The sequence below is a fragment of the Charadrius vociferus genome, unplaced genomic scaffold, assembly GCF_000708025.1.
Source record: "Charadrius vociferus isolate BGI_N301 unplaced genomic scaffold, ASM70802v2 scaffold332, whole genome shotgun sequence".
Classification (NCBI taxonomy): Eukaryota; Metazoa; Chordata; class Aves; order Charadriiformes; family Charadriidae; genus Charadrius; species Charadrius vociferus.
In genome coordinates, this window is record NW_009647418.1 from 2873639 (window position 1) to 2894068 (window position 20430).

The 20430-nt window shown below is 46.3% G+C and overlaps 1 protein-coding gene across 1 annotated transcript in view; it reads left to right on the forward strand.

The window, feature by feature from the left end:
- SETD1B (SET domain containing 1B) overlaps positions 1-20430 on the forward strand; it is a 51003-nt gene that overhangs the window by 19420 nt on the left and 11153 nt on the right. Inside the window, exons 6-8 of the mRNA XM_009880289.1 lie at positions 12679-13449; positions 18718-18888; positions 19851-19938. Of these exons, the coding sequence (XP_009878591.1) occupies positions 12679-13449; positions 18718-18888; positions 19851-19938 (1030 nt within the window). The remainder of the gene's footprint in view (positions 1-12678; positions 13450-18717; positions 18889-19850; positions 19939-20430) is intronic.

Consider the following 20430-nt stretch of genomic DNA (forward strand, 5'->3'; position numbering starts at 1 on the left):
TTTGTTTTAAACCTCCTGCTTGCTAATTAGGGGACAGGTGGGGAAATCAGCATACTTTACCTCTTGTCTCTTTTTTGAATATTTTATGCCTGCACAAATGGCAGTGGGAATGTAGCCCAGCTGTGGGGTATTTCCACTCTGGTAATTTAGAACAGTTATGGTTACACAATTTAGTTTGTATATAGTGGGGATAGTTTAATAGCAAAAGTTTGGTGTCTTGTAGAAGGCCATGAGAAATGTCATGTCCTGCACAGAAATTATTTTTGTTAAGGGATTGGTCAACAGCTGGCAGCCACAAGGGTTATGTTTCCATCACTCGAGAGGAGTAGTATGGGGAAAAAGTTGCTTTTCCCTCACTGAGCAGGTTTTGGAGAGGGACAACTTGAAGGTATTTCTGGCTGGATATTGTTTTAGGCTTTGTCTTAGAATGAGGAAGGCTTTAATGTTTTAATGAATATGTTACGTACCTCAGCTGATGTGCTTGATTCTCTTCTCTCTGACTGTATTTAGTTAAATCAGAGTATGACAAGAGAAGGAAAATCTAAGCAGGAAATAAAGCAGTGAAAAATTCAAGATGCCTTCAGAGAGAAGAGAAATGTTACCAAAGGGGAACTGTTTCTTGCTGGCCTCACCCTTACTTTTGAGGAAGGACATCTCTACTTTAGCTGCTTGAAATAGGCTGCATGGAATGAAGTTTCTCCTGTGGTCTAGCTGGGTTTTAATGCGTCTATGGCACTTTGCTGGGAAGGACTTGTTAGCTTGTGTTGTAATGCTCAGAAAATGAGTGGAGCCTGTTAAGCTCATTAGGGTGCCAGTCATCATTTGTGGTTGCTGCTGCAAAGGGCTCACAGTCTGGCCACAGCAAATTAGAGAGGAGTTTTTGTCTTGTGAGCCTCTCGTTCCCCAGGGTTGTTCTCTGCTGCTATGTCCCAGCAGGTCTGGAGCACTTACACCACATGCAGTGGGGGCTTCATCCAAAGGGGTTAAATGTTTTTTGTCAAGATCATATGGACTGGCTGAACCGTCTTGTCTGCAGCAGTTTTGTTGGGAATTTCAGAAACACAGCAGATGTCCTGTTGGTCCTGTCTTGGGATGATGGCAGTGGCTGTCTCCAGAACAGAAGGCTGCAAGTTTTCTTACTTGAAGCCACACTGTGCCACCGTGAGTGCAGTCAAGATGATAATGAGGTCCTAAAGACCTTATTAACAGTATGTTCCCTCTTTCATGCTTTCTTATTTCTTCTCAAATAGTTGGTACTGGGATAGAAGAGAGCTGCTGGGAGGAGGTTAGTGCTAAGTCTGTGTGACCTTGCAGGTCAGCAGGGGAAGGCTCGTGAAATCTCAGCAAAAGCATTCGGGAAAGGGAAAGGTTCACATAAAAATCAGGACTTTAATTCTTTCTCCTTGCTTGTTCCACACTTTTTGGAGGGTAAAAGCTGTACTTGTTTGGAAAGCGTTGTTCTGGGCTACCTCCGTCAGCTGTGGGCTACAGGCTCCTGGGTTTTCTTGCAAGTGCCAAAAACAGTTGGGTCTCTTTGCTTCCCAGCTGCATGAACAGATCAGGACTGCACCCTAGAAATTCAGGGCAAGAACAGCTCAAGCTCCTGGTGAGGGGAGGGAGAAGCCAGGCTGATCATTTGGGATGCCTCTTGAGAAGGAAGGCAAGTGTCTGAACTGCTGCCTCAGGATATACTGATGGCACCTGGGTCTGAGAGCAGACGGCAGCGAGCAGAAGAGCATTAAAAGATGATACTGATGAATGATCTAACAAAAGCTCTTTTTTTTTCTTTTGCCCATTGTGCTTCAAGGCCTCAATTCCTTCGTTTCTGCTCTCCCTTCTGAGGAGACTCAAAGTTGCACAGGTTGTGTTGCAGACATCCAGGTCTTGCAAATGAAACTGCTGTTGCTACTGATGCTGGAGACGCAGAACACACTGAACAGACCACTGAAAATGCTGCTGTGACAATAATAGCCACGTGATTTCAGATACTCGAGGGTGTAGTAGTAGTATGTAAAAGGGGAAGAATATCAAATTGGCCTAGTTCTGCTGATTAGAACTTGTTTAAATACAGTATGTGTACAACCTATTCTTCAATAAGCTGATATCACTGGGAAGCTAGACTGTATTCCAAGCTTATCTGCCTTCTTATCGCCCCGTTGGTAGCAAGATCGGAATTCGTGGTTCCATTTGACCTAAGGTTTAAGTGTGAGGATAAGCTCAGGGGATGGATGTGAGCTCCTGCCTGGCACTGAACTGTAAGGCATCTGTGTGCTCTGCACACGCAGTTATTGCACTTTTTTTTTTTTTTTTTTAACTTATAGGTAGACTCTGATCTAATGTTGCCTATTCCCTTCTTTATCTTCGATTGTAAAGTACCTTCTGCTCTCTAGAAATGCGGGTGCATTTCTGCACATTGGTGTGAAGAACAAAACGGAGCATTTCAGAATCATTTGGGAAATGAATTCTCCATATACTGTTTGATTTCTCCTAAATTCCTTGCTTTTCTCTGCATATGTAGACAGGGAGATGCTGCCTCAAACTTCGCATCTTTTGTGTGTGGGCAAATCTTAGAATAAAACCTACTGATAATAGCTGAGATGGCAGAAAATGACAGAGAAGCCCATTGCTTGCTTACCGCCACCTTTCTCTTTTTCAGAGACACTGTCTCGTTTCTCTGTTGGATTTGGCTGGTTTGTTCCCAGGACTCTGCATCATTGAACCTGGTGTCTGAAAAGGGCTTTACCTGGGTAAAGCCAGTCCGGCTGTATGAAAGTCTTCGGGAGAAGCAGAGAACATTCCCTGACTAATTTATCTGTAGGGGGTATTTTCTTGCCACTCTACCATCCTTTTATGCATGACTTAGCTTCCCAGCCGACTAAAGCCTTTGAAGTTAGATTGCAAATAGCTCTTCAGCTATCCCTTCCCCCCGTCTAAAATAGGGAAACCAGAACAACCATTGCTGTGGAGAGAGCCTGCCTTGTTACATGGCTCCCCTATGTTAACACCCCTCTCTTTTCCTCCTTCCTTTTCCCTACCTCCTCCTCACCCCCCATAAAGAAACCTTTTTTTCCCCTTAATAAGATCTACTTAAGACTTGAGGGAAAAGGCTATGGTTCCATGAGATGGTAAATCCAATTTTAGGGTGTTTCATATGTGATGAAAAACACTATGGCTGCATGACGCAGCCCCTGAATTGGCACACATTCGCCCTGCCAGTTCGGATTTGTTCATATAATGCAGAAGGGGCGACTGTCCAGGCAAGTTTCGCATCGGGGCACACACAGGCTGCCCAGGCATCCCTGATCTCGGGCTTGGGGCCAGTGACTCCCTGTCTCGTACTCTCACTGTATTTTGTCATCTGCCCAGTTGTATGGTCAGGTTTGTCTCGGCTCAAATCTGTGTGGTCAGGGGGTCTGGAAGCCTCCAGTCTCAGCGTTGATGAATGTGGACCCGAAGGATGTTGTGTTAGCTTGCACTCTTCCTAGAGTTGTCCCTGCAGGCACCGTAGAGTCTCTTGTGCCTGTTGGAAACCTGGGGGCGATGTCTGGCTTTTCCAAATATCCCTTCTTCGGTGATCTTGCCAACAGGAATGGTATAACCACATCATATGCCATGAAGCTTGCAGTTGAGAGCCTCCTTTCCCTTTCAGAAGGGAGAAGGACCTGAGTTGAACCACCCCGTTTGTGGAAGGTAGTGCAATTGCTAGCAAACAGAGCAAACCCCTCAGCATATTATCGTCCTCTTTGCCAATTCATCTCTTCAGGCTTTCTGCTGAAGTAAATCTGGCAGTCTTTTTCCCACTGGCTTCATTTATGGCTCTGAGGATTGCTATCCTAGGAAGATCTTGCAGTGGGCTCTTGAAAGTCATGTTGAAAACTGAAGTATGGTGCTTTCTTGCTGTTACGGTTTGAAGAACCCACAAGTTATTGTTGTTCAGACAATTATTCCATCACCCGATGACCCCTCCCTACCTGGGAAGCAGAATAGGGGAAAAAACAAGGAAACCCAAGGGTTGAAATATAAACAGATTTAATAGAATAATACTAAATAATTAACATTAATAATACTAAAGAACCAATATTGATCCTTATACCAATATAAAATATACAAGGATTATACTCAGCCAGTTGTATCGTTATGAAGCTGAGCTCTCCCAGTAGTGCACAGCAAATGTCAGACGCTGTGTGCGTTGCAGCTTCAGGAGGAACGGAAGGCCTCAGGGATCCTGTGCTGGGGCAAGAAGTTCTCAGGGTCACAGCCATCATAGAAGAGAATAAACTCCTCAGCAAACTCTCTAATTTATATCAAATATGACGTTCATGGTATGAAATAATTCTGTTGACCAGCTTGGGTCAAGTGCTCAGGTGTCACTCCTCCTCGTCCCCACACCTGGCGAGCTCGAAAACACTGAGACCTTGAAACCCACATACCATAGCTGGCTATAAAGTAAATATTTTCACAAATTCAGATGCTAGAATCTTCTAAAAATGCAGTTTTCCCAAGCATTAGAAGAGACCTTACTGAAAAGTAAAATTACTGAAAGAGAAATGAAGCCTGTGTTGCTCAAACCAGAACACTTGCCAAGAGAAGGGATTTTTTGAAAGTACTAGTGCCAGTTGAGTCTTCTCCCCTTGGGATCACATTTCTCAAGTCATCTTGTTTTTGATCAGTGAAGATCTGGTTACCTCAGACCACTAATCGCACTGCATTTGCTTCCCACCTCTGTCCTTTTTGCTTCACATAGAGTTCTCTGTCCTTCCCTGGATCGCTTGCTAAATAAAAGAAGTTTTTAACCTCATGGAGATGCTTAGAGGCTGCTTAAGTGGGTGTTTCTTACTCCAGGTTCCATCTCGACTTTTGGAAAGAAGAATCCACATGTTGTTTCGTACAGCCACGGGAGCTTCTATGTACAGTCAAGTAAAAATAACCTGAACCCCTCATGTTCAGTTCTTACATTTATTTTCTCCTGTTTTGGGGTTTTTTTTTGTGGACCATTTCATGCCCTGTGTCACATCAGGGGCTTTGCTTTGGGAAATGCTGTTTTAAGCTGCTGCTCTGTTCCTTCCCTTGGAGACACTGTTGTTATTCCACTGTCCTGTAGTGAGAAGGCAGAAGATAATCCCTTCTGTGGTCTGAAATGGTGCCTCAAAGTGTCGAGACCCGTATCAGGTGCTTGATGCGTAGGAGGGCGTGAAGGAAACAGGCGGTGCAGATTTGCATGAGTCTGGGATACTGTCTTTGGCACTTCTGCTCATCGTACAGGAGTCATTTTAGCTCACTTTGTCATCTTAATTCACTAGATTTTCTAATGGTGGCATGGACCATTGGGTAGCCTTCCAGCTCTCCCTCTGTCCTTAAAACACAAGTTGGGTTACTTGGAAACACTGGAAGTGAGTGATAAGACCTCTTCCCTTTGTAAGCATTAGCTCCATGTGCTTTTTTCCCCCCTCGAGAGCCCTTCCTGCCGTGCACTGAAAGTCCAGGTGAGCTTCTTCCTCGCATGCTTCCAACTCCCAACTTGTGGCATCTCCCCATGTGCAGGATGGTCTAATTAAGGACCAACACCTGAGGCAGCACATTGCGAGACACAAACAAGCACCGTAGTGGCTTTTTCTCACCCCCGTCCCCCTGTTCTGGGACCAACGGGGACTTCTGGGGAATTCTCCCTCTATCCTTCTGTGGTTTCAGGTATCGACTTAAAGTTCTCTCTTGGCATTAGAAGGCAAAAAGAAAGTGGCGTAAGTTAGACTGGTGTTTACAGCACTGTTTGTTTACAATGAGCACTTAAATATTATCGTCACTTGTTTTACTTGTTGCACAGCCCTGTAGGTGTGGGGAGGATTGTCCCTGCCAAAGAAGCACTGCAAATAAGTACCAGACCAAAACACAAGTTGAGCCAAGACAGTGTATGTGTTAGGTAGGATATTGTCATGTCACAGAGCTTGAATTCTCTTTTTCAGGTAGTGAGAGATACTTTAGCAATTGATAATAAAGAAACCAAACCACCCAAGTAAGATCTCTCCTTTTGCAAGAAATTCCAGCTCCATTGCAGCCTTTTTGGTGCCCCTTTTTGTGGGACACAGCAGTGAGTCCGTCGCCCCGATCTGTCTGTGTTCTGCTCCGCTTCGTTTGCAACCATTGCCTGCGAGTTAGATTTGCAAAGTGCTGTATAAATACATAGCTATATAAAAATCTTGCAGTTTTCTGTTCTTGAGATAGAAATACATGTTGCTAAAGATATTTATAGTCACTGATCCATAATGTGTTACTCTTTCCATTTGCCTGTTCCTGAGCCGGGCATTTTATTACAGTGCAAATACACCTGAAAGCTATCATTGTCCCAATTAAAACCTGTCGTGATTGTGATCGCACACTCTGACAGCAGCAGGAGGACGGGTGCTCTCTTACCTGCCCAAAGGAGGTTGAAAGACGTGACTAACCAACCCAGGGTGTCTGGAGAGGAGGCAGTAAACAGCCTTCACCGTGGATAACCAGGCGGCAGTGGTGGTGTGCCGGCCGAGGCGAGTCACCTCGGGCGCTGGTGATGGCACAGTTATCTGAACAGGCTTGAAAGTTCACCAGGGAAGGTGCAGGTAGCTGTTTGCTCTGTGTTTTTTGCTGCTGTAGCTAAACTGCTGGCCAACCACCTGGAGTAGCTCTGCCCTCCCGTCCACCGCTGATACCAAGTACCGCCCTTGTGTGTGTTCTTTCAGAGGGAGAGCTATAATTATAGTTAGCAAAGCCAAAATATTTGTATGTATTGTAAATACAGTACTGAGTCTCTCTTGTTCACGCCTGACACCGTGAGGTGTGAATGCTTAGCATGATCCCTCTGCCATGTCATCGCGCCCGAGTGTTGCACTCCCAGTAAGCAAAGAGGGCAGTTTGGAGGCACGGTTCCTCTTGACGTGTTTTGCCAAGAACATGTGGAACCTGCAGGCTCTTCTCTAACTAAAAGCGGATTAAAAACGAACAAAGCAATAGTCTCTGAAGCCCTCACTGTGCTTCGGTATATAGATTTTGGACAACAAGAGGTATTTCACTCTGTTAGCAAAGTGAATGGTGGGATTCTCTGGGCCAGACTTCAATGGGCTTGTGTTTTTTTAAAGGAGTTTTTCATTGAAATTGTGTCTTTGAGGAAGAGTTGCAGGTGGCTGGTTTGCATCCTCAGGCTTCCTTTTATTCTGGATGATGTTGTAAGAAACGTGACAGGTTTGAAACATCTCGTTCTCTTTAATGTGTTCTGCCGAAGGAGTCTGGGAAGAGAGAGCTGTGTGTTAGAGAACACGGGCTATTTTCACCCTGGGATCGCAGTGTATTGCACTAAGGCCCTTCCCCTGCCCAAATGCAGAGCGTGGGCGGCCAGGAGCACGGTGTGAGCTCGGCACGGGGAGGCAGCTGGAGCTGGGAAATAGAGAGTCAGAGGGACCGGGAGTCTGTTCTTTACTCCGTCAGCGACTTGCTGCGTGACCTGGTTTGGTCAGTTGTCCTCTCTCCCTCACCTCTGGAGGCCTTGTGAATTTTTTAGATCCTTGGGTGGCCTTAATCCAAAACCAGGTGATGACCGTTTGACCAGGTTATGAAAAATTTTTGTCCAAGAGCTACTTGTGATTTTAGTTCTAGTTTTATTGAAAAGCTGCTTCTTAACATTTTAAATGGCAAAGCTTTTCAGAATTTAAATGCAGAGTTTTTAAAGTTTTAGGGCTTAAATAGTGAATTTTTTTGTTCTGTTTGGTTTCTGTGAGTGCAAGTTGCAGCAGGCTTAAAGGTTTGCTACTTCTTTCAAGCATGGGATGCTTCGCTTCATTAAAGCTAATGACCTTGCATCGTGCTGAGTGCCATTGATCCTGCGTTTCGTTATTTTGATGTACCAGAGATCAGCCAGGCTATGTCAGAGTAGTTGCTACTTTCAGTGATTCAAGTTCCCTACCTCAAACATAGGTAACATGGTACCCAGCAGAATCTTTAAGTGAAATTAACTCGAAGCTGACGGTGTTCAAAATGCATTCTGAAACTTTAACTAAATTCTTTATCAGATGGCCTTTTTAAAAGGAAATAAAAGCATGTGAAGTTCCTCTGCCCGTAGGAAAGGTACCGAACAGCATGTACGATGAAGCTCCCAACTGCTGCTGCAGTGTCAGTGCTCCTCTGGGTCAGGGAGAGAACAGCCTCCTCACGTTTGGAAACTGGTAGTTCTGCATGCAAATATTAGGATGTAGTTTCTTTTTTTCAGCAGGTATGAACATTTGCTAGCTAAATGCTGGGTATTGCTCTGAGATAAGACTGATACCCTTCATTCAGTGGCTCTCTACCCTGTCGCTATTCAGGTTGATCCAGGAGTGAGATCTCAGGATATTCCCTTCACTTAACTCAAGAGGCTCTGCCCATGCTGAAACGCACCGTACCAATATTAAAGGTGGCAGTTAGGATTTTGGGTGAACAATGAACAAGGCCATTTATAACCAGTTATGCTGACGTGAATCTCTCCCAACAAATTTGCATCATTAAAACACCTTTGGAAAAATGTGTCATGCGTATAATTAAATACCTGTTTTGCTAACTCTTAATTTAATTAATGCAAAGTAAAGATGGCAGCAAAAATTAATTTAGTTGGAAATGGCTTTTCTCTCAGTGGAATGAAGGGAGGTTTTCGGGAGGCATTGTACCAGATGCCCTCAGAAATGTGCAGGTGAGCTCCAGGACTGATTGACGCAGTTTTTTAACAGTGATGGCCATGACATCCTCATAGCAGTATGTATGCCACGTATCAGCTCACTTTTTCCCCCTTGTGAGAGCAAAGAGGAAGGCCAGCTAGAAGGCGATTTCTTTGGGAGGACAGTGTAGCTACTTTTTAGCTCTACCCTGAGAGGTATTTGGTAGCAACCACACTAAATCCAGGTTCAGACAGGTGAATGAAAAAGAGTTAATGTGATGAAAGATCTTTCCACGTCTTCCCTTGTTTCTTCCTTCTCTACCTTGATTTCTCTCATTCAGTTGGTGCCCATGTTTTTCCCCCTTAGATACAACTTTCCTGTAACTGCTCATCTGCTTTAAATATTCATTCCTCTTAACTTTCTTTAAAGACTTCCTTGTAGGTGTTCTTCTTCTGGTTTGACCTCTTTCCTAACTTTGTGGGGTTTTTTTTTTTTCCTCCCTTTTTGATCATCTTCTCTTTCCCGTCCCATCTTGCTTGGGATAAAATTGGAGCACAGCCTGTGTTCACTGTGCAAGTGCAGGTGAGTTGTCAGCCCAACATTGTAGGAAGCAGGGAATCTGTTGTTGCTTCCTGCAGACCCATCTGAGCACCATAAGAATTAATAAAAAATGAAATAATTCAGTCTTCCAAAAATGCTAGTTATTGCTTTAGCAGTTCTCATTTCAGCTTAAGTAAAATAAATGTGTGTATGAATGAAGAAAGCTGCTGTGCACTACAACGTGGAGTCTGGCGAGTCCCTGTCACCTCTCCGCAATTTCAGGATCAGCTTTTTCTATCTGATATTTCCTTGGAGAGGGAAAACCAACCTCAATTATCAGGCAGGATTCTTTGATACTGGTACTGACCAAAGGGCTGTTGCGGATGCAAGTGGGCTCTGGGTGATGGGAAGGAGGACACAGGTCTGCTACGGCAGGATGGGCTGCGATGCGCTGCTCTGGGCTGGTGGTGCTCCAGGAAGGGAGGATGTGTTGGTTGGACTGGCGCTTTGGGACTGGTGTGTGCTCAGCAGAGACCAATCTTGAACGGGACTCAGACCGGTTGTTGGGTGGCACTGGGGTGCGCAGGATCCCGCAGGAAGGACTGGGGATCAGGGAGAATTTGTGGCTTGCGGGCACAAGAGCTCCCTGTGGCACTGCCTGGTCCTGGTGCTCCACTGGAGCTTCATGGGGTGACTTTCCTCCATACCCCATCAGATAAGGTGCGTGTGAATATCAAGCTGATTTTGTCTATCTTTGGTAGCCTGAACACTCCTGGCTTCCTATCCAACGCTGACCTTTAGCATCATCCAGCTTTCGCAGTTGGAGCCGGTGCTTTTAACAGTGCCTTTTGTGTTCACTTAGTGAAAAATGGGGTCTGTTTCGCAGGAAACTTGTTTACACCTGCCACAGTCGTCATCTGTACTCTTCCTTTGCCCCTTTCACTGGAGCTGCGGTAGCTGAAACTGTAGAATGTCCTTTCATTCCCCGGCATCCTCGGCGTGGGACGTGACTGCAGTAGAGCAGCTGGGGAGAGGATGCAGGGGGTGAGACCCACTGAGAAATGTTAGCCAGATGTGGACAGCTCAAGGAGGAGATGATACAGTTTGCCTCTGGGAAGGCTCAAGTGCAATGGGTTATTATTTCTGCTTCTGCTTTTTGAGCTGTTCACTTCAGAGTTTACAAAACAGCCTTCGGAGTACCTCCCTGCACATACAGATGCACAAAAGCAACTCCGCAACCATGGGAGAGTCCCCTCTCCGTTACTGTTAGCAGGGGGTCGATAGCACGCGCTGCAGGGTTTGCCGGGCTCGTGCTTTCCACCCTTCTGCGGGGGTAAGTGGTGGTCTCCTTGTGGAGCTGAGGGGCTGAGCATCTTCAGAACACTAAAATCATGAGTGGCTTTTTGAGGGTGACCCATGCGGTGCGTGTGCCGGTGGGTTCATGCCGCAGCAGAGGAATGCGGGGAAGCCAGGGCGAGGGGAGGTGCTAGGACAGGAGGATTTGCAAAGCTGCTGTTGCAAGCGTTGTGCTCAGCCTGCTCTCTGGTGGTAGCTGCTGTAGCAGAGATGACCTTTGATAAAACGTGAAGCATTTGGTTTGATTTGGATAGTTGTGGTTGCTCACCTTCGTACAGCTATAGTTGATAGCAGAGTCATTAACTCAGCTGCTCTTGCTTTTGTTCCCTTATTCCTATGCAAAATTCACAGGTTAAAAATCAAATCACAGCAGCTTCAGGATGAGAATCACCAACAAAGCCTGCTTCCCAGCAGCTCTCCCTGGTGGAGGTTCTCCAGCGTGTGATAAGGGCTGAGCACTATTGCTCTTTTCTTTCAGACTGGGGAGACTAGTAGGAGAGCAGACAGAAGAAGCACCTGCTGGCATGAAACATGGAAGAAATAAACATCTTTGGGATCTTCAGGGAAATTTGGCTGAAAATGGCCAGCACGTTCCAAAACTTTTGCAAGGATTGAGATAGAGAGAGGCACTTAAAGACCACTTGATCGTGATCTCTTACTGCCTCAGCTGGGCTAGAGCCCGCAGCATCCAGGGCAGGTGGGAGAGCTCGGGCGGAGGTGGAGCATCACTGCTGTGCTCTGGTCTGAGCTGGTGAACATGAGGATGCTCCTTATTTAGATCAGCTGGTGGCAACATGCAAACTGTTTGGCTTTATTTGTATGAAGCTGTTGTGAGGAAGGAAGCGCTTGGTAAGTCGTTCGAAGGAGGCAGGCTGGTCATGCTTGTAGAGAGCCTGGGAAAGAAGGTCGTGATGAGTGCTTCTGCTTTTCAGTCCTGAAAATAGCTGAGGGGTGTTTGCTGTCACAAGAGTGGTGGGTTTTGACAATTTTAGCTGGGGAAAAAAGGAAGAATGGGAGAAATAGTTTTGGAGAAGGTTTTTGGGAGTCTGCCCTGTCTTTGCTGACATCCCACTAGTAAAAGGTCAACCCCATTCGTGTTTCCTAGATAAAATGTCAGTCTGTTGGATGTGTCTTCCAGCAATATTTGGATACTGTATTTCTTACTCGTTTCAACAATACCTGAGGGATGTGACAGTCATACGTGTGGTTTCTTTGTGCTGTAGACACCTTCAGGACGGAAGTGCCTGTAGGACATAGTGTGCAGGTGTGAGCATTTGCTGTTGAGGATGGACCTAGCTCATGAGGATTTTCTGTTGTACGAGACCTAATCGGGCAGCTTTGAGACTTCAGAGCAAGCAGGCACCCTCTGTTTTAATCTGGTTTCTATTCCTTTGACAGTGGAGGTGGGATATCGTTTTAGCATGTTATATAACTCTATCTGTATTTCTTGTGGCTAGTAAAGTACTAGTAAAACTAGTAAAGTTTTGCCCAAGAACATGACATATGCTATATCTTTGAATCCCAGCGTTTATGACTGATGTTTAAAGGCAATTTAGGCAGATTTGGGGTTCTTTTTTTCCATGTGAATTGCTGTGGTCAAGTCAAGACAACTTTTAGTAGGAGCAACCATGTGGAAGTATTGTCTTCCCACAATTAGAGGTTAAAAGTTGACAGCAAATGAGCCAGGGATTATAATTAAAAAACAGGGTAATTCTTTGTGCATGGTGAACACTAAGGAATAAAAACTCATGGTGTAATATACCTGTCAGTATTAGATGCAAATAAGAGATAATGTATCTTGCAGTGAAAGGCATTTGCATTGTGTGTATTTCACTGAGCATGGGAGCAATTCCTCCTATTCCATAGAAGCTGAGGGTTTTGTTCAGTTGGTACTAATGTTCTTTTAGAAAGCTTTTACTTCTCTGCTTCCCGAGGTCTGACATGGAAGAGAAAAGCTTCAATAGGCACCAGCTGCGCAATGGGCCCTGTCTTTTCAGAGCATCGCTCGCTTTTCTCCGTTCCCAATTAAAACGTGTGTTAAACTTAGCTTTTGTTTGAAGCAGCCAGCGCTGTGATATTTAATGTAAAAGGAATGTGCTCCTCACCTTTTCTCTCTCTTTTGTCGCAGGGTCAGCATTCTTCAGGGGAGGACATGGAAATCTCTGACGATGAGACCAACCCTGCGCCCATCACCAGTGCAGAATGTGCCAAAACCATTGTGGTGAACTCCTCCGTCAGCAACACAGCCGTGATGGCCCCATCAATTCCTCCCCTGCCACCACCGGGATTCCCTCCTCTTCCTCCTCCGCCACCGCCGCAGCCAGGCTTCCCAATGCCTCCGCCGCTACCTCCGCCACCTCCGCCCACTCACCCCGCTGTCACCGTTCCCCCGCCTCCGCTCCCTGCCCCCCCTGGGGTCCCTCCGCCTCATATCTTGCCTCCGCTTCCTCCGTTCCATCCTGGCATGTTCCCTGTCATGCAAGTGGATATGATAAGTGTCTTGGGCAACCAGTGGGGTGGCATGCCTATGTCCTTCCAGATGCAAACTCAGATGCTGAGTCGTATGATGCAGGCGCAAAACACGTACCAGTATCCACCTTTCATGACGGGTCGGATGCAGTTTGTGAATCTTCCACCCTACCGCCCTTTCTCTATGGGAGCAGCTCTTGGTCGTGGACAGCAGTGGCCACCACTGCCCAAGTTTGACCCCTCAGTTCCGCCACCGGGTTATGAGCCAAAGAAGGAAGATCCCCACAAAGCCACTGTGGATGGAGTCCTCCTGGTCATAGTAAAGGAACTAAAGGCTATCATGAAAAGGGACCTGAACCGGAAGATGGTTGAAGTGGTAGCGTTTCGGGCATTTGATGACTGGTGGGACAAGAAGGAACGTCTGGCAAAGGTAGGCTTTCATGTACTCTGTGCTGGATCCCGGGGAGAACTGTTCATAGTGCTTGTGGCCAGGGCATGGGTAAGCAGGGATCTGGAATTGACTTTAAAAAACCCTCCACAACCCTAAAACCTGATGGTAACTAAAACAGAAGCAAAAAATAAAGCCATGGAATAGTATTGCTGTGAGAAACCACATTGCTTGAGGCTGCTGAAATTAAATGGGAGGAATGCACGTCCCTGTCACTTATCTGCCTCGGTGCCTCCCCACGGGGCTGGTCTTCATGCTGAGGCAGGCAGCAGGAGTGTGTGCTGGCAGCAGCAAACCTCAGCCTGCAAAGATCTGGAAGATGCTTCATTGCTACAGGCACCTGCCTTGGGTCAGGTTAGCGCCTGAATATTAAACCTGGCTTATTTCCATGGAGTCACTCCATATATGCAGGTATTTCATGCTGCTTTGCCATCAGAACAAATACGGGCTGGGAGTTTTAGTCCTTCCTAGTCATTGATGGAGGAACCCTGTGCAGAGTTGTCTCTGAACATGTGTGGAGCCATAAATGCTCACCTAGGAGTGAACTTCTGCTCTGTCTCACACCATCCCACTGATTTGAATGTGGGCCTAAGGAAGAATCATAGAATACCAGGTTGGAAAGGACCTCGAGGGTCATCTGGTCCAACCTTTCTTGGCAAAAATAGAAGTGTTTAGTTCTCAGTGTCATCCCTCTGCTTTGGGGTGGATCTTCTTCTCATCGCCTCCAGCTGAGGCCACCTCAGGGCAGCCCTTTCTGTGCGAGGGACTAAGCGCAGCTTGTGCCTTGCAAGGCTCTCGGAAAGTACGTTCATCTTTGGCGGTGCGTTGCTGTAGCCGGCCTGCGTGGCTGCTCAGTGCGTCTTGGCAGGATGCACTGGCCATGCTGGGGCACGATCCAGGAGGGATCTGCAAATGAGCTGTTTTTCCAGCTGTGTTTTGGAGGGCTGTAATGTCCTTATGTGGGCATCTCTGAGGAAGGGCATCGCTGCAGCCGCTGCTGCCCCAGGGCAGGGTCACGGACGGGGTGACCTCCTGAGTGTCACCGCAGCCCTGTGGTGTGTGTTTGCAGACTTTCCCTGCCAGGGGGGATCTCACGCTCCCGTTAAAGCTGACGTCCACCAAGCAGTAGTCATAAGACAAGGGTAGCTGCTCCTACAGACAGAGCACATACACGTGGGAGAGTCCTCTCCGCTGTGCTCCTTTCAGGAAGGCCTTCAAGAGTGCTCCAAAACGCCTTATGCCCCAAAAGCCCAGGGATATTCACTTCTCCCGTCAGCCCCTCCTGCCCTGTCTCCTTTCCCTTTTCCCACTCAGTGCGGTAGTTCCTGGGTCTGAAATTTGAAAAGTTTAGCTGATTTTTTTTTTTTTTTTGGTGGTCTGTGGCACTGCTGGCTGCCTCCAGGAAGGGGTTTGCAGGAGGAAATGACCCCGAGATCAGGAGACAAATGTGCAAGTGCTTCTCGCATCTAAGAGGAAGCTGAACTTTAACTCCAAAAAACTAAAGTCAGATGCAACAGGAGTGTTTGAAACCACCAAGCTGCTATTTTGTGTTCCCCACTTTGTGTGATGAGATCTGACAATATTTCCAGTTCTCTGCGCTGCTCCCACCTCCCCGGTGCATGTACGCAGCGGCAATTAACTCAGAAGCTGAACATTAGCCAAATACACGAGGAGTTCAAGGGATTAGTTAAGAAAACAGCTTTGCATGAATTGTCTCATCCTTTCTCAGCTAATTTAAAGTGTACCTCAGCCAGCGACCAACTCTGTGAGCTAATATGTGGTGAATTTGTCTCTACCAAAAAAAAAAGTTAGCGCTATAGAAAGGTTCATGCAAGCCTCAAAATTAGTATTACAGTAAATTATTGTAAAAAAACAACAAACAAAACCAAACACCACAACCTGCAGATATATCTTCTGTTTCAGATGCCAGTTTTCAGAGCAGTTTCTTCACCACCTGCTTTTGTAAGCCAGTTGCGTGTTAACTCTAGTGCCTGGGAGAGCTCCTTGGCTTTCCAGAGAGGTTGGTAATGCTGCTGCTTAACAGCTGTTTTATGACAGTGTAATTTGCTCTGGCTTAGAGCTGACTGCTGTGACGTGCAGCGAGAAACCCTGTCCTTCTCCTTCTGACTAATGCTCAGAGCTTCTGCCTCCTACCAGCGAGCCTGTGCTGACAATTTTGGAGGAGTTTCCAGGACAGTGAGGGAAACAGATCCAGGAAATAGTTGCAAAAGCAGCAACTGAAGTACCCAAGAAATTGTTTTAAACCAGACATCCGCAGTGAAGAAACAGAAGCAAGTCGAGGCAGGTCTTCAGTCGCTGCTTGGGCTCTTTTATATCCCGACCTATGGCTGGATTTGGTGTGTTCCTCTCTCACCTGGAATTTGTAACCCACTTTGGGAAGGGAAGCTGACTGTACCGCAGCAGCTTGCCACAGTCCTTACCACAGGTTATGTTGGATGTGAGCAGCCTAATTGAAAATATGAAATTGCTGCATGGAAAAACACTCATGCCAGAACAGAAATGCCAGAACCATTGCTGCTTCAGGGCACTGCCTGGAGAAGACTCTGCCAGGCCATGTGTTACTGTTGCACGCAGAAAAATCATGCAGATTTCACAGCCTCCTTTCTGCTAGGACTGGGCACCCCCTGACACAAGTGCAGGACAGGATTCCTTCTCAGTCATAAGCGGACCGCTTTTGCCAAAGGAAAACAAAGTATGAGTATTCAGCTTAAACTGTACCTTCCTATTGCTGGTGTCTTTTATGCATGTGTGAGGATGAACCAACTGGCTCCTTGGTGGCAGCTGGAGGTCAGTTCCCCACGTACTTTTCCATCACACTGATTTTTTTTACAATGGACCGAGACCTCCAGGCACTGTTTGAGCTGAAATAACCCTCCAAAACAGCCCTGCATCCCCATTTCCTCCCTCCTAATGGTTTTAATTGGAGCTCCTCATGTTTTTCCGTACTGATTGACAATAGTGAAAGAAATTAAATTATTTTCAGAGGTTTGGAAGTATAAAAAAGACAACATAGGTGCTTGTTTACATGTTTTTTTCTTTAGAAATAAATCAGGCAGATTTGTAGGGAGAGGTAATATCTTCTAATATCTCCTGTTCTTGGACCATGAGCTGTAGCAGCCCTCCTGTTATTTCACAGGGGAGATCAAAGCTGATCTTGGAAGCGCATGAGCTCCACCGTATGCCAGTTCCTACAGTAGGAGTGTCCGTCTTTGGTCAGAGGCTTCGCGGGTCCGCTGTCTCCCTGACCTTCACCAAGTGTAAGAGCAGGAAGCCTTGTGGGTTTCTTTTTTCCCCTGACTGACCAACAATGTTCAAGTTTAGTAGGACAGCAAATATTATCTATACAATGCTGCTGGCAGCCCCTGAACCTTCAATGATGCACAAGGCAGCAACACACTTGTCACCTCCTGTGCCTCAGTTTCTCTCTTTTCTGTCTGTTTTTTAGCCGCTATGTTCCATCAAAGGAATCAGCTTGGGCAGCTGATTGACTGCCGTAGGTAAAGGGTGGGAAAGCTCAAGGGTAAAGCTGGTGTCCTACATCAGGCAGGGTGGAAAACATATGGGGTGAAAGCTGCTAAGGAGCATGGCGCTCTTCTACCTGAGCTAGGGGAAACCTTTTCCCTGTTCCCAAATCTAGTGATGGGTTTTGGTTTGAAAGCATGAGTAAGATGCATTAAGCAGAGTGCCAGGAATAAAGAGCCATCCCTGGCCATGGAGTGCTGCTGCCTGGATTCACTGCTTGATATTCCCATTAGTCTTGTCCCTTATTAGCAGGAGAGCTGAGCTTACGCTTCCTCTTCAGTGATTACAGCCAGCTCCGGCAAATTAGCTCTGTTATTGTCTGTAAGAGAAACCAACTTTTAGACGGTGTTACACCACTAGCTGATGCAAGTGAACATTACCTCTAGTGCCCTTCTCTCAAGAAGAACGTGTTATGCCACCATGCGTGATACTTTCCCTGGCTCGTCCGCCCCTCCGCAGCTGCAGAGGTTTGAATTCCTGCTCTTCCTTCACACCTCAGCGCCGGTGAAAAGGGGTTTGTTGTGGCTGAGCAGAGATGAGGCTGTGTGTCTAGTTACCAAGTTTTGTAGACCCTTAGGTGTTTTGCCTAAATATCTTGATTTTCCCGTTTCCTGGGACTGGAGACTCCTGACTTGGAGGACTTGGGCTGTGGTTGCTAAGCGAGCACAGGGATGTGCGTGACTTTTGACTCGTTATATTGTGCCTTACACTAAAAAGAAGAAAGGTCTTCCCAACTGGAAGGTCTGAAGTTGCTCGTGGTTATGTGGGTTAGCAAAGGAAGGCGGATAACACAGCGTTAGGCTAACTTGCCTAAAGCATGCTTGAGTTATTTGTAAGAGGTATATGCGTAGCTTTATTTCTCGTGTAGCTGTGACCAGACCAGATGGGCTCTTGCAGTGTTTGGGACTTTAGGGGGAGAAGGTGGTGTATGAGGATGGTGGTGTGTCCCAGCTCCTTAGCTTCCCGTCAGAGTTCAGGACCTTTGTACAGTGGCTGTTCTGTGGCACTTGGTAGCTCCTGCCTGGGTGGAGGAATGTGTTCCCTTGGGCTGTCAAGTCCTGGGTTCATGTTTGCACCTTTTCTTCCCCTTTCATCTCTCCTTTTTATGGTCTTTGCTTCTAGCATCTGCTTTGGATTCTGGCCGTTTGGAAGGTGGTCACTGTGGTCCCCATACCAGGCACTTGAGAGTTCTGAAGTGAGCTGTGGGGGCTAATGGGTCTGTTCATTTCCCTTGTTCTTTCTTGCGAAGTGCTTTGCCCTATGTTAAGCTGCACGTGAAGGAAATTGAGAACATGTTTTAAAACACTCAGTGGCGAAAGCAGGAGTGTCTGCTCTGCTACCTGCCGGCATAATGGCTCCAAATGCAAGATCACTTACTCTCCCATGCTAAGCCACTGTTCTGGGAGTCCCAGCAGTTTTGTCTTAATCGGTTTTAGTGCCTTGTGCAGAGAAAATAACTTCTTAAAATGCAAAGGGGAGAAGGTTTCTCTGAGATGGAAAGGTCTCATTATCAAGAAGAGCTCTTGCACCTTCTCCCTTTCAAGTGTGTGTGGCCATGTGGTGCATTTTCACATGCCCTTGTGTTCAGAGAAACTGATGCCTGGGCAAGGCAGTGATATTTCACAAACCTCAACTGTCTAAATGGTTTCCAGAGTTTGTATGCTTCCCAGGAAACTTTGTCTCTCAAGTGTGCTTTCTCTGTTGCAGGCATCTCTCACTCCAGTGAAATCTGGAGGAGAACTGGAGGAAAAACCAAAGCCGAAGGATCGAATTGCATCTTGTCTTTTGGAGAACTGGAACAAAGGAGAAGGCCTGGGATATGAGGGAATCGGCTTGGGCATTGGGTTACGAGGGGCCATCCGGTTGCCATCCTTCAAGGTAAAAACAAAGATCTGTCTGTGTTACGCTAACATTCCCGAAAGGAGCGTTAGGAGGACAGACCTCTTGGTTTGTGCCCCAAAGCCCTACAGGCTGTGAGCCCCACTCTGTGTTCACTTCTGGGGTTGCTTCTGAGAGCATCACTCCTAACCCACCAGTACACTGTAAGAGCAAAGACATCTTTCCCAGCCTTAGCTTTTCATCTGCCACTTGTGTGAATTGTCTGTAAAGGATCTCCCTGCTCTGCAAGGTAAATGGGACATTTGCCTGTGTTTAGGGCACAGTGTTTCACCATGACTGTAAAAATACGCTTATGCTCATAGTGCTTTACACAGTTATTTCTTTGCTTAGAGTGCCTTGCAGTTTGGCAGCTGAGTCTCATCTGAAGCTTGGTTAAAAGTGTTCTCTGCCTCGTGTGAGTTTACAGAATCAGACTTGCAAGCATCAAGTCACCTCTTTTAAAGAGCGTTTGCATAAAAAATGAGAAGTATCTTAAAAAAAAAGTGCGGGGTGGGGTTGGGTAGAGGGCTTCCCTGAAATTAGGATTTTGAATGCACAGAAGGTGCAAGTAAAGGTTTGGGATGAGAGATTCTGCAGTCTTCATGTAGAATACAACTTGCTTTGCGGTTCTTTAAGGTGTCGTAGGCTCAGGCTCTCTTTCTGTTCTGCTGCATCTCAGACACATGGATTTGTCAAGAGTTTTCTCTGTCTTCTTCAAAGTACCTGGTGATGACATGCACCATGCTGGTACCCAGAGTGTTTTGATGCAAATTGAAGGGGTAGAATTTCATTCAGAGTGAAATTCTGTTTGCAACCAAATAAAGGGATCAAGAGCTGGGGAAGTGGCCCTTGGTTTCTGGGTGTAAGTCACCATGGCAAAGGAAAGCAGTAGCAATTTGCTTAAGAAGTTGATTTCTGCTGTTTCTAAACTTTTAGAAATGCTAATTGTGTCTTTTGTTCAGGTGAAAAGAAAGGAGCCACCTGAAGCTGCCTCAGCAGGAGATCAGAAGAGAATCCGGCCTTCCACTTCTGTCGATGATGAGGATGAAGGTTTGCAAAGCACATTTGTTTGAAACACAAGAGCAGATGCAAACCGCATGCAAGCTGCCTTCTTTTAAACTTCACAGCAGTGTGCCCACTTACAGCTAGACACAGAGTCAAGGATCTGAGCCAAAACCCTACTTCTCACAAAGCTCTGATCAGCTGAGAGATGTCTCTTCTGGACTCAGTTATCTTAAATTCACTGGCGGGAAATTTAAGACCCACGTTTTATGAATAATTCATAACTTATTTTAGTTCTGCTGATGCAGAGCTGGTCACCCAGTAGAGGGAGCTCAGATGAGTTCATGGACTGCTCCAGGGGCATGCTTGCAGCTCACTGGGTACGTTGAGGGAGAAAGCATGTAAGAGACAATTAGCCTTGCATTTGATTTTAAAACCAAAATGAAGTTATTTGTCAGAAAAATCTATTTGAAAATATTTTAACGTTTTTTCCTGGGAGCAGGGAAGAGTAGAGATAAGGCAAAGCTTTGAATACCCTTT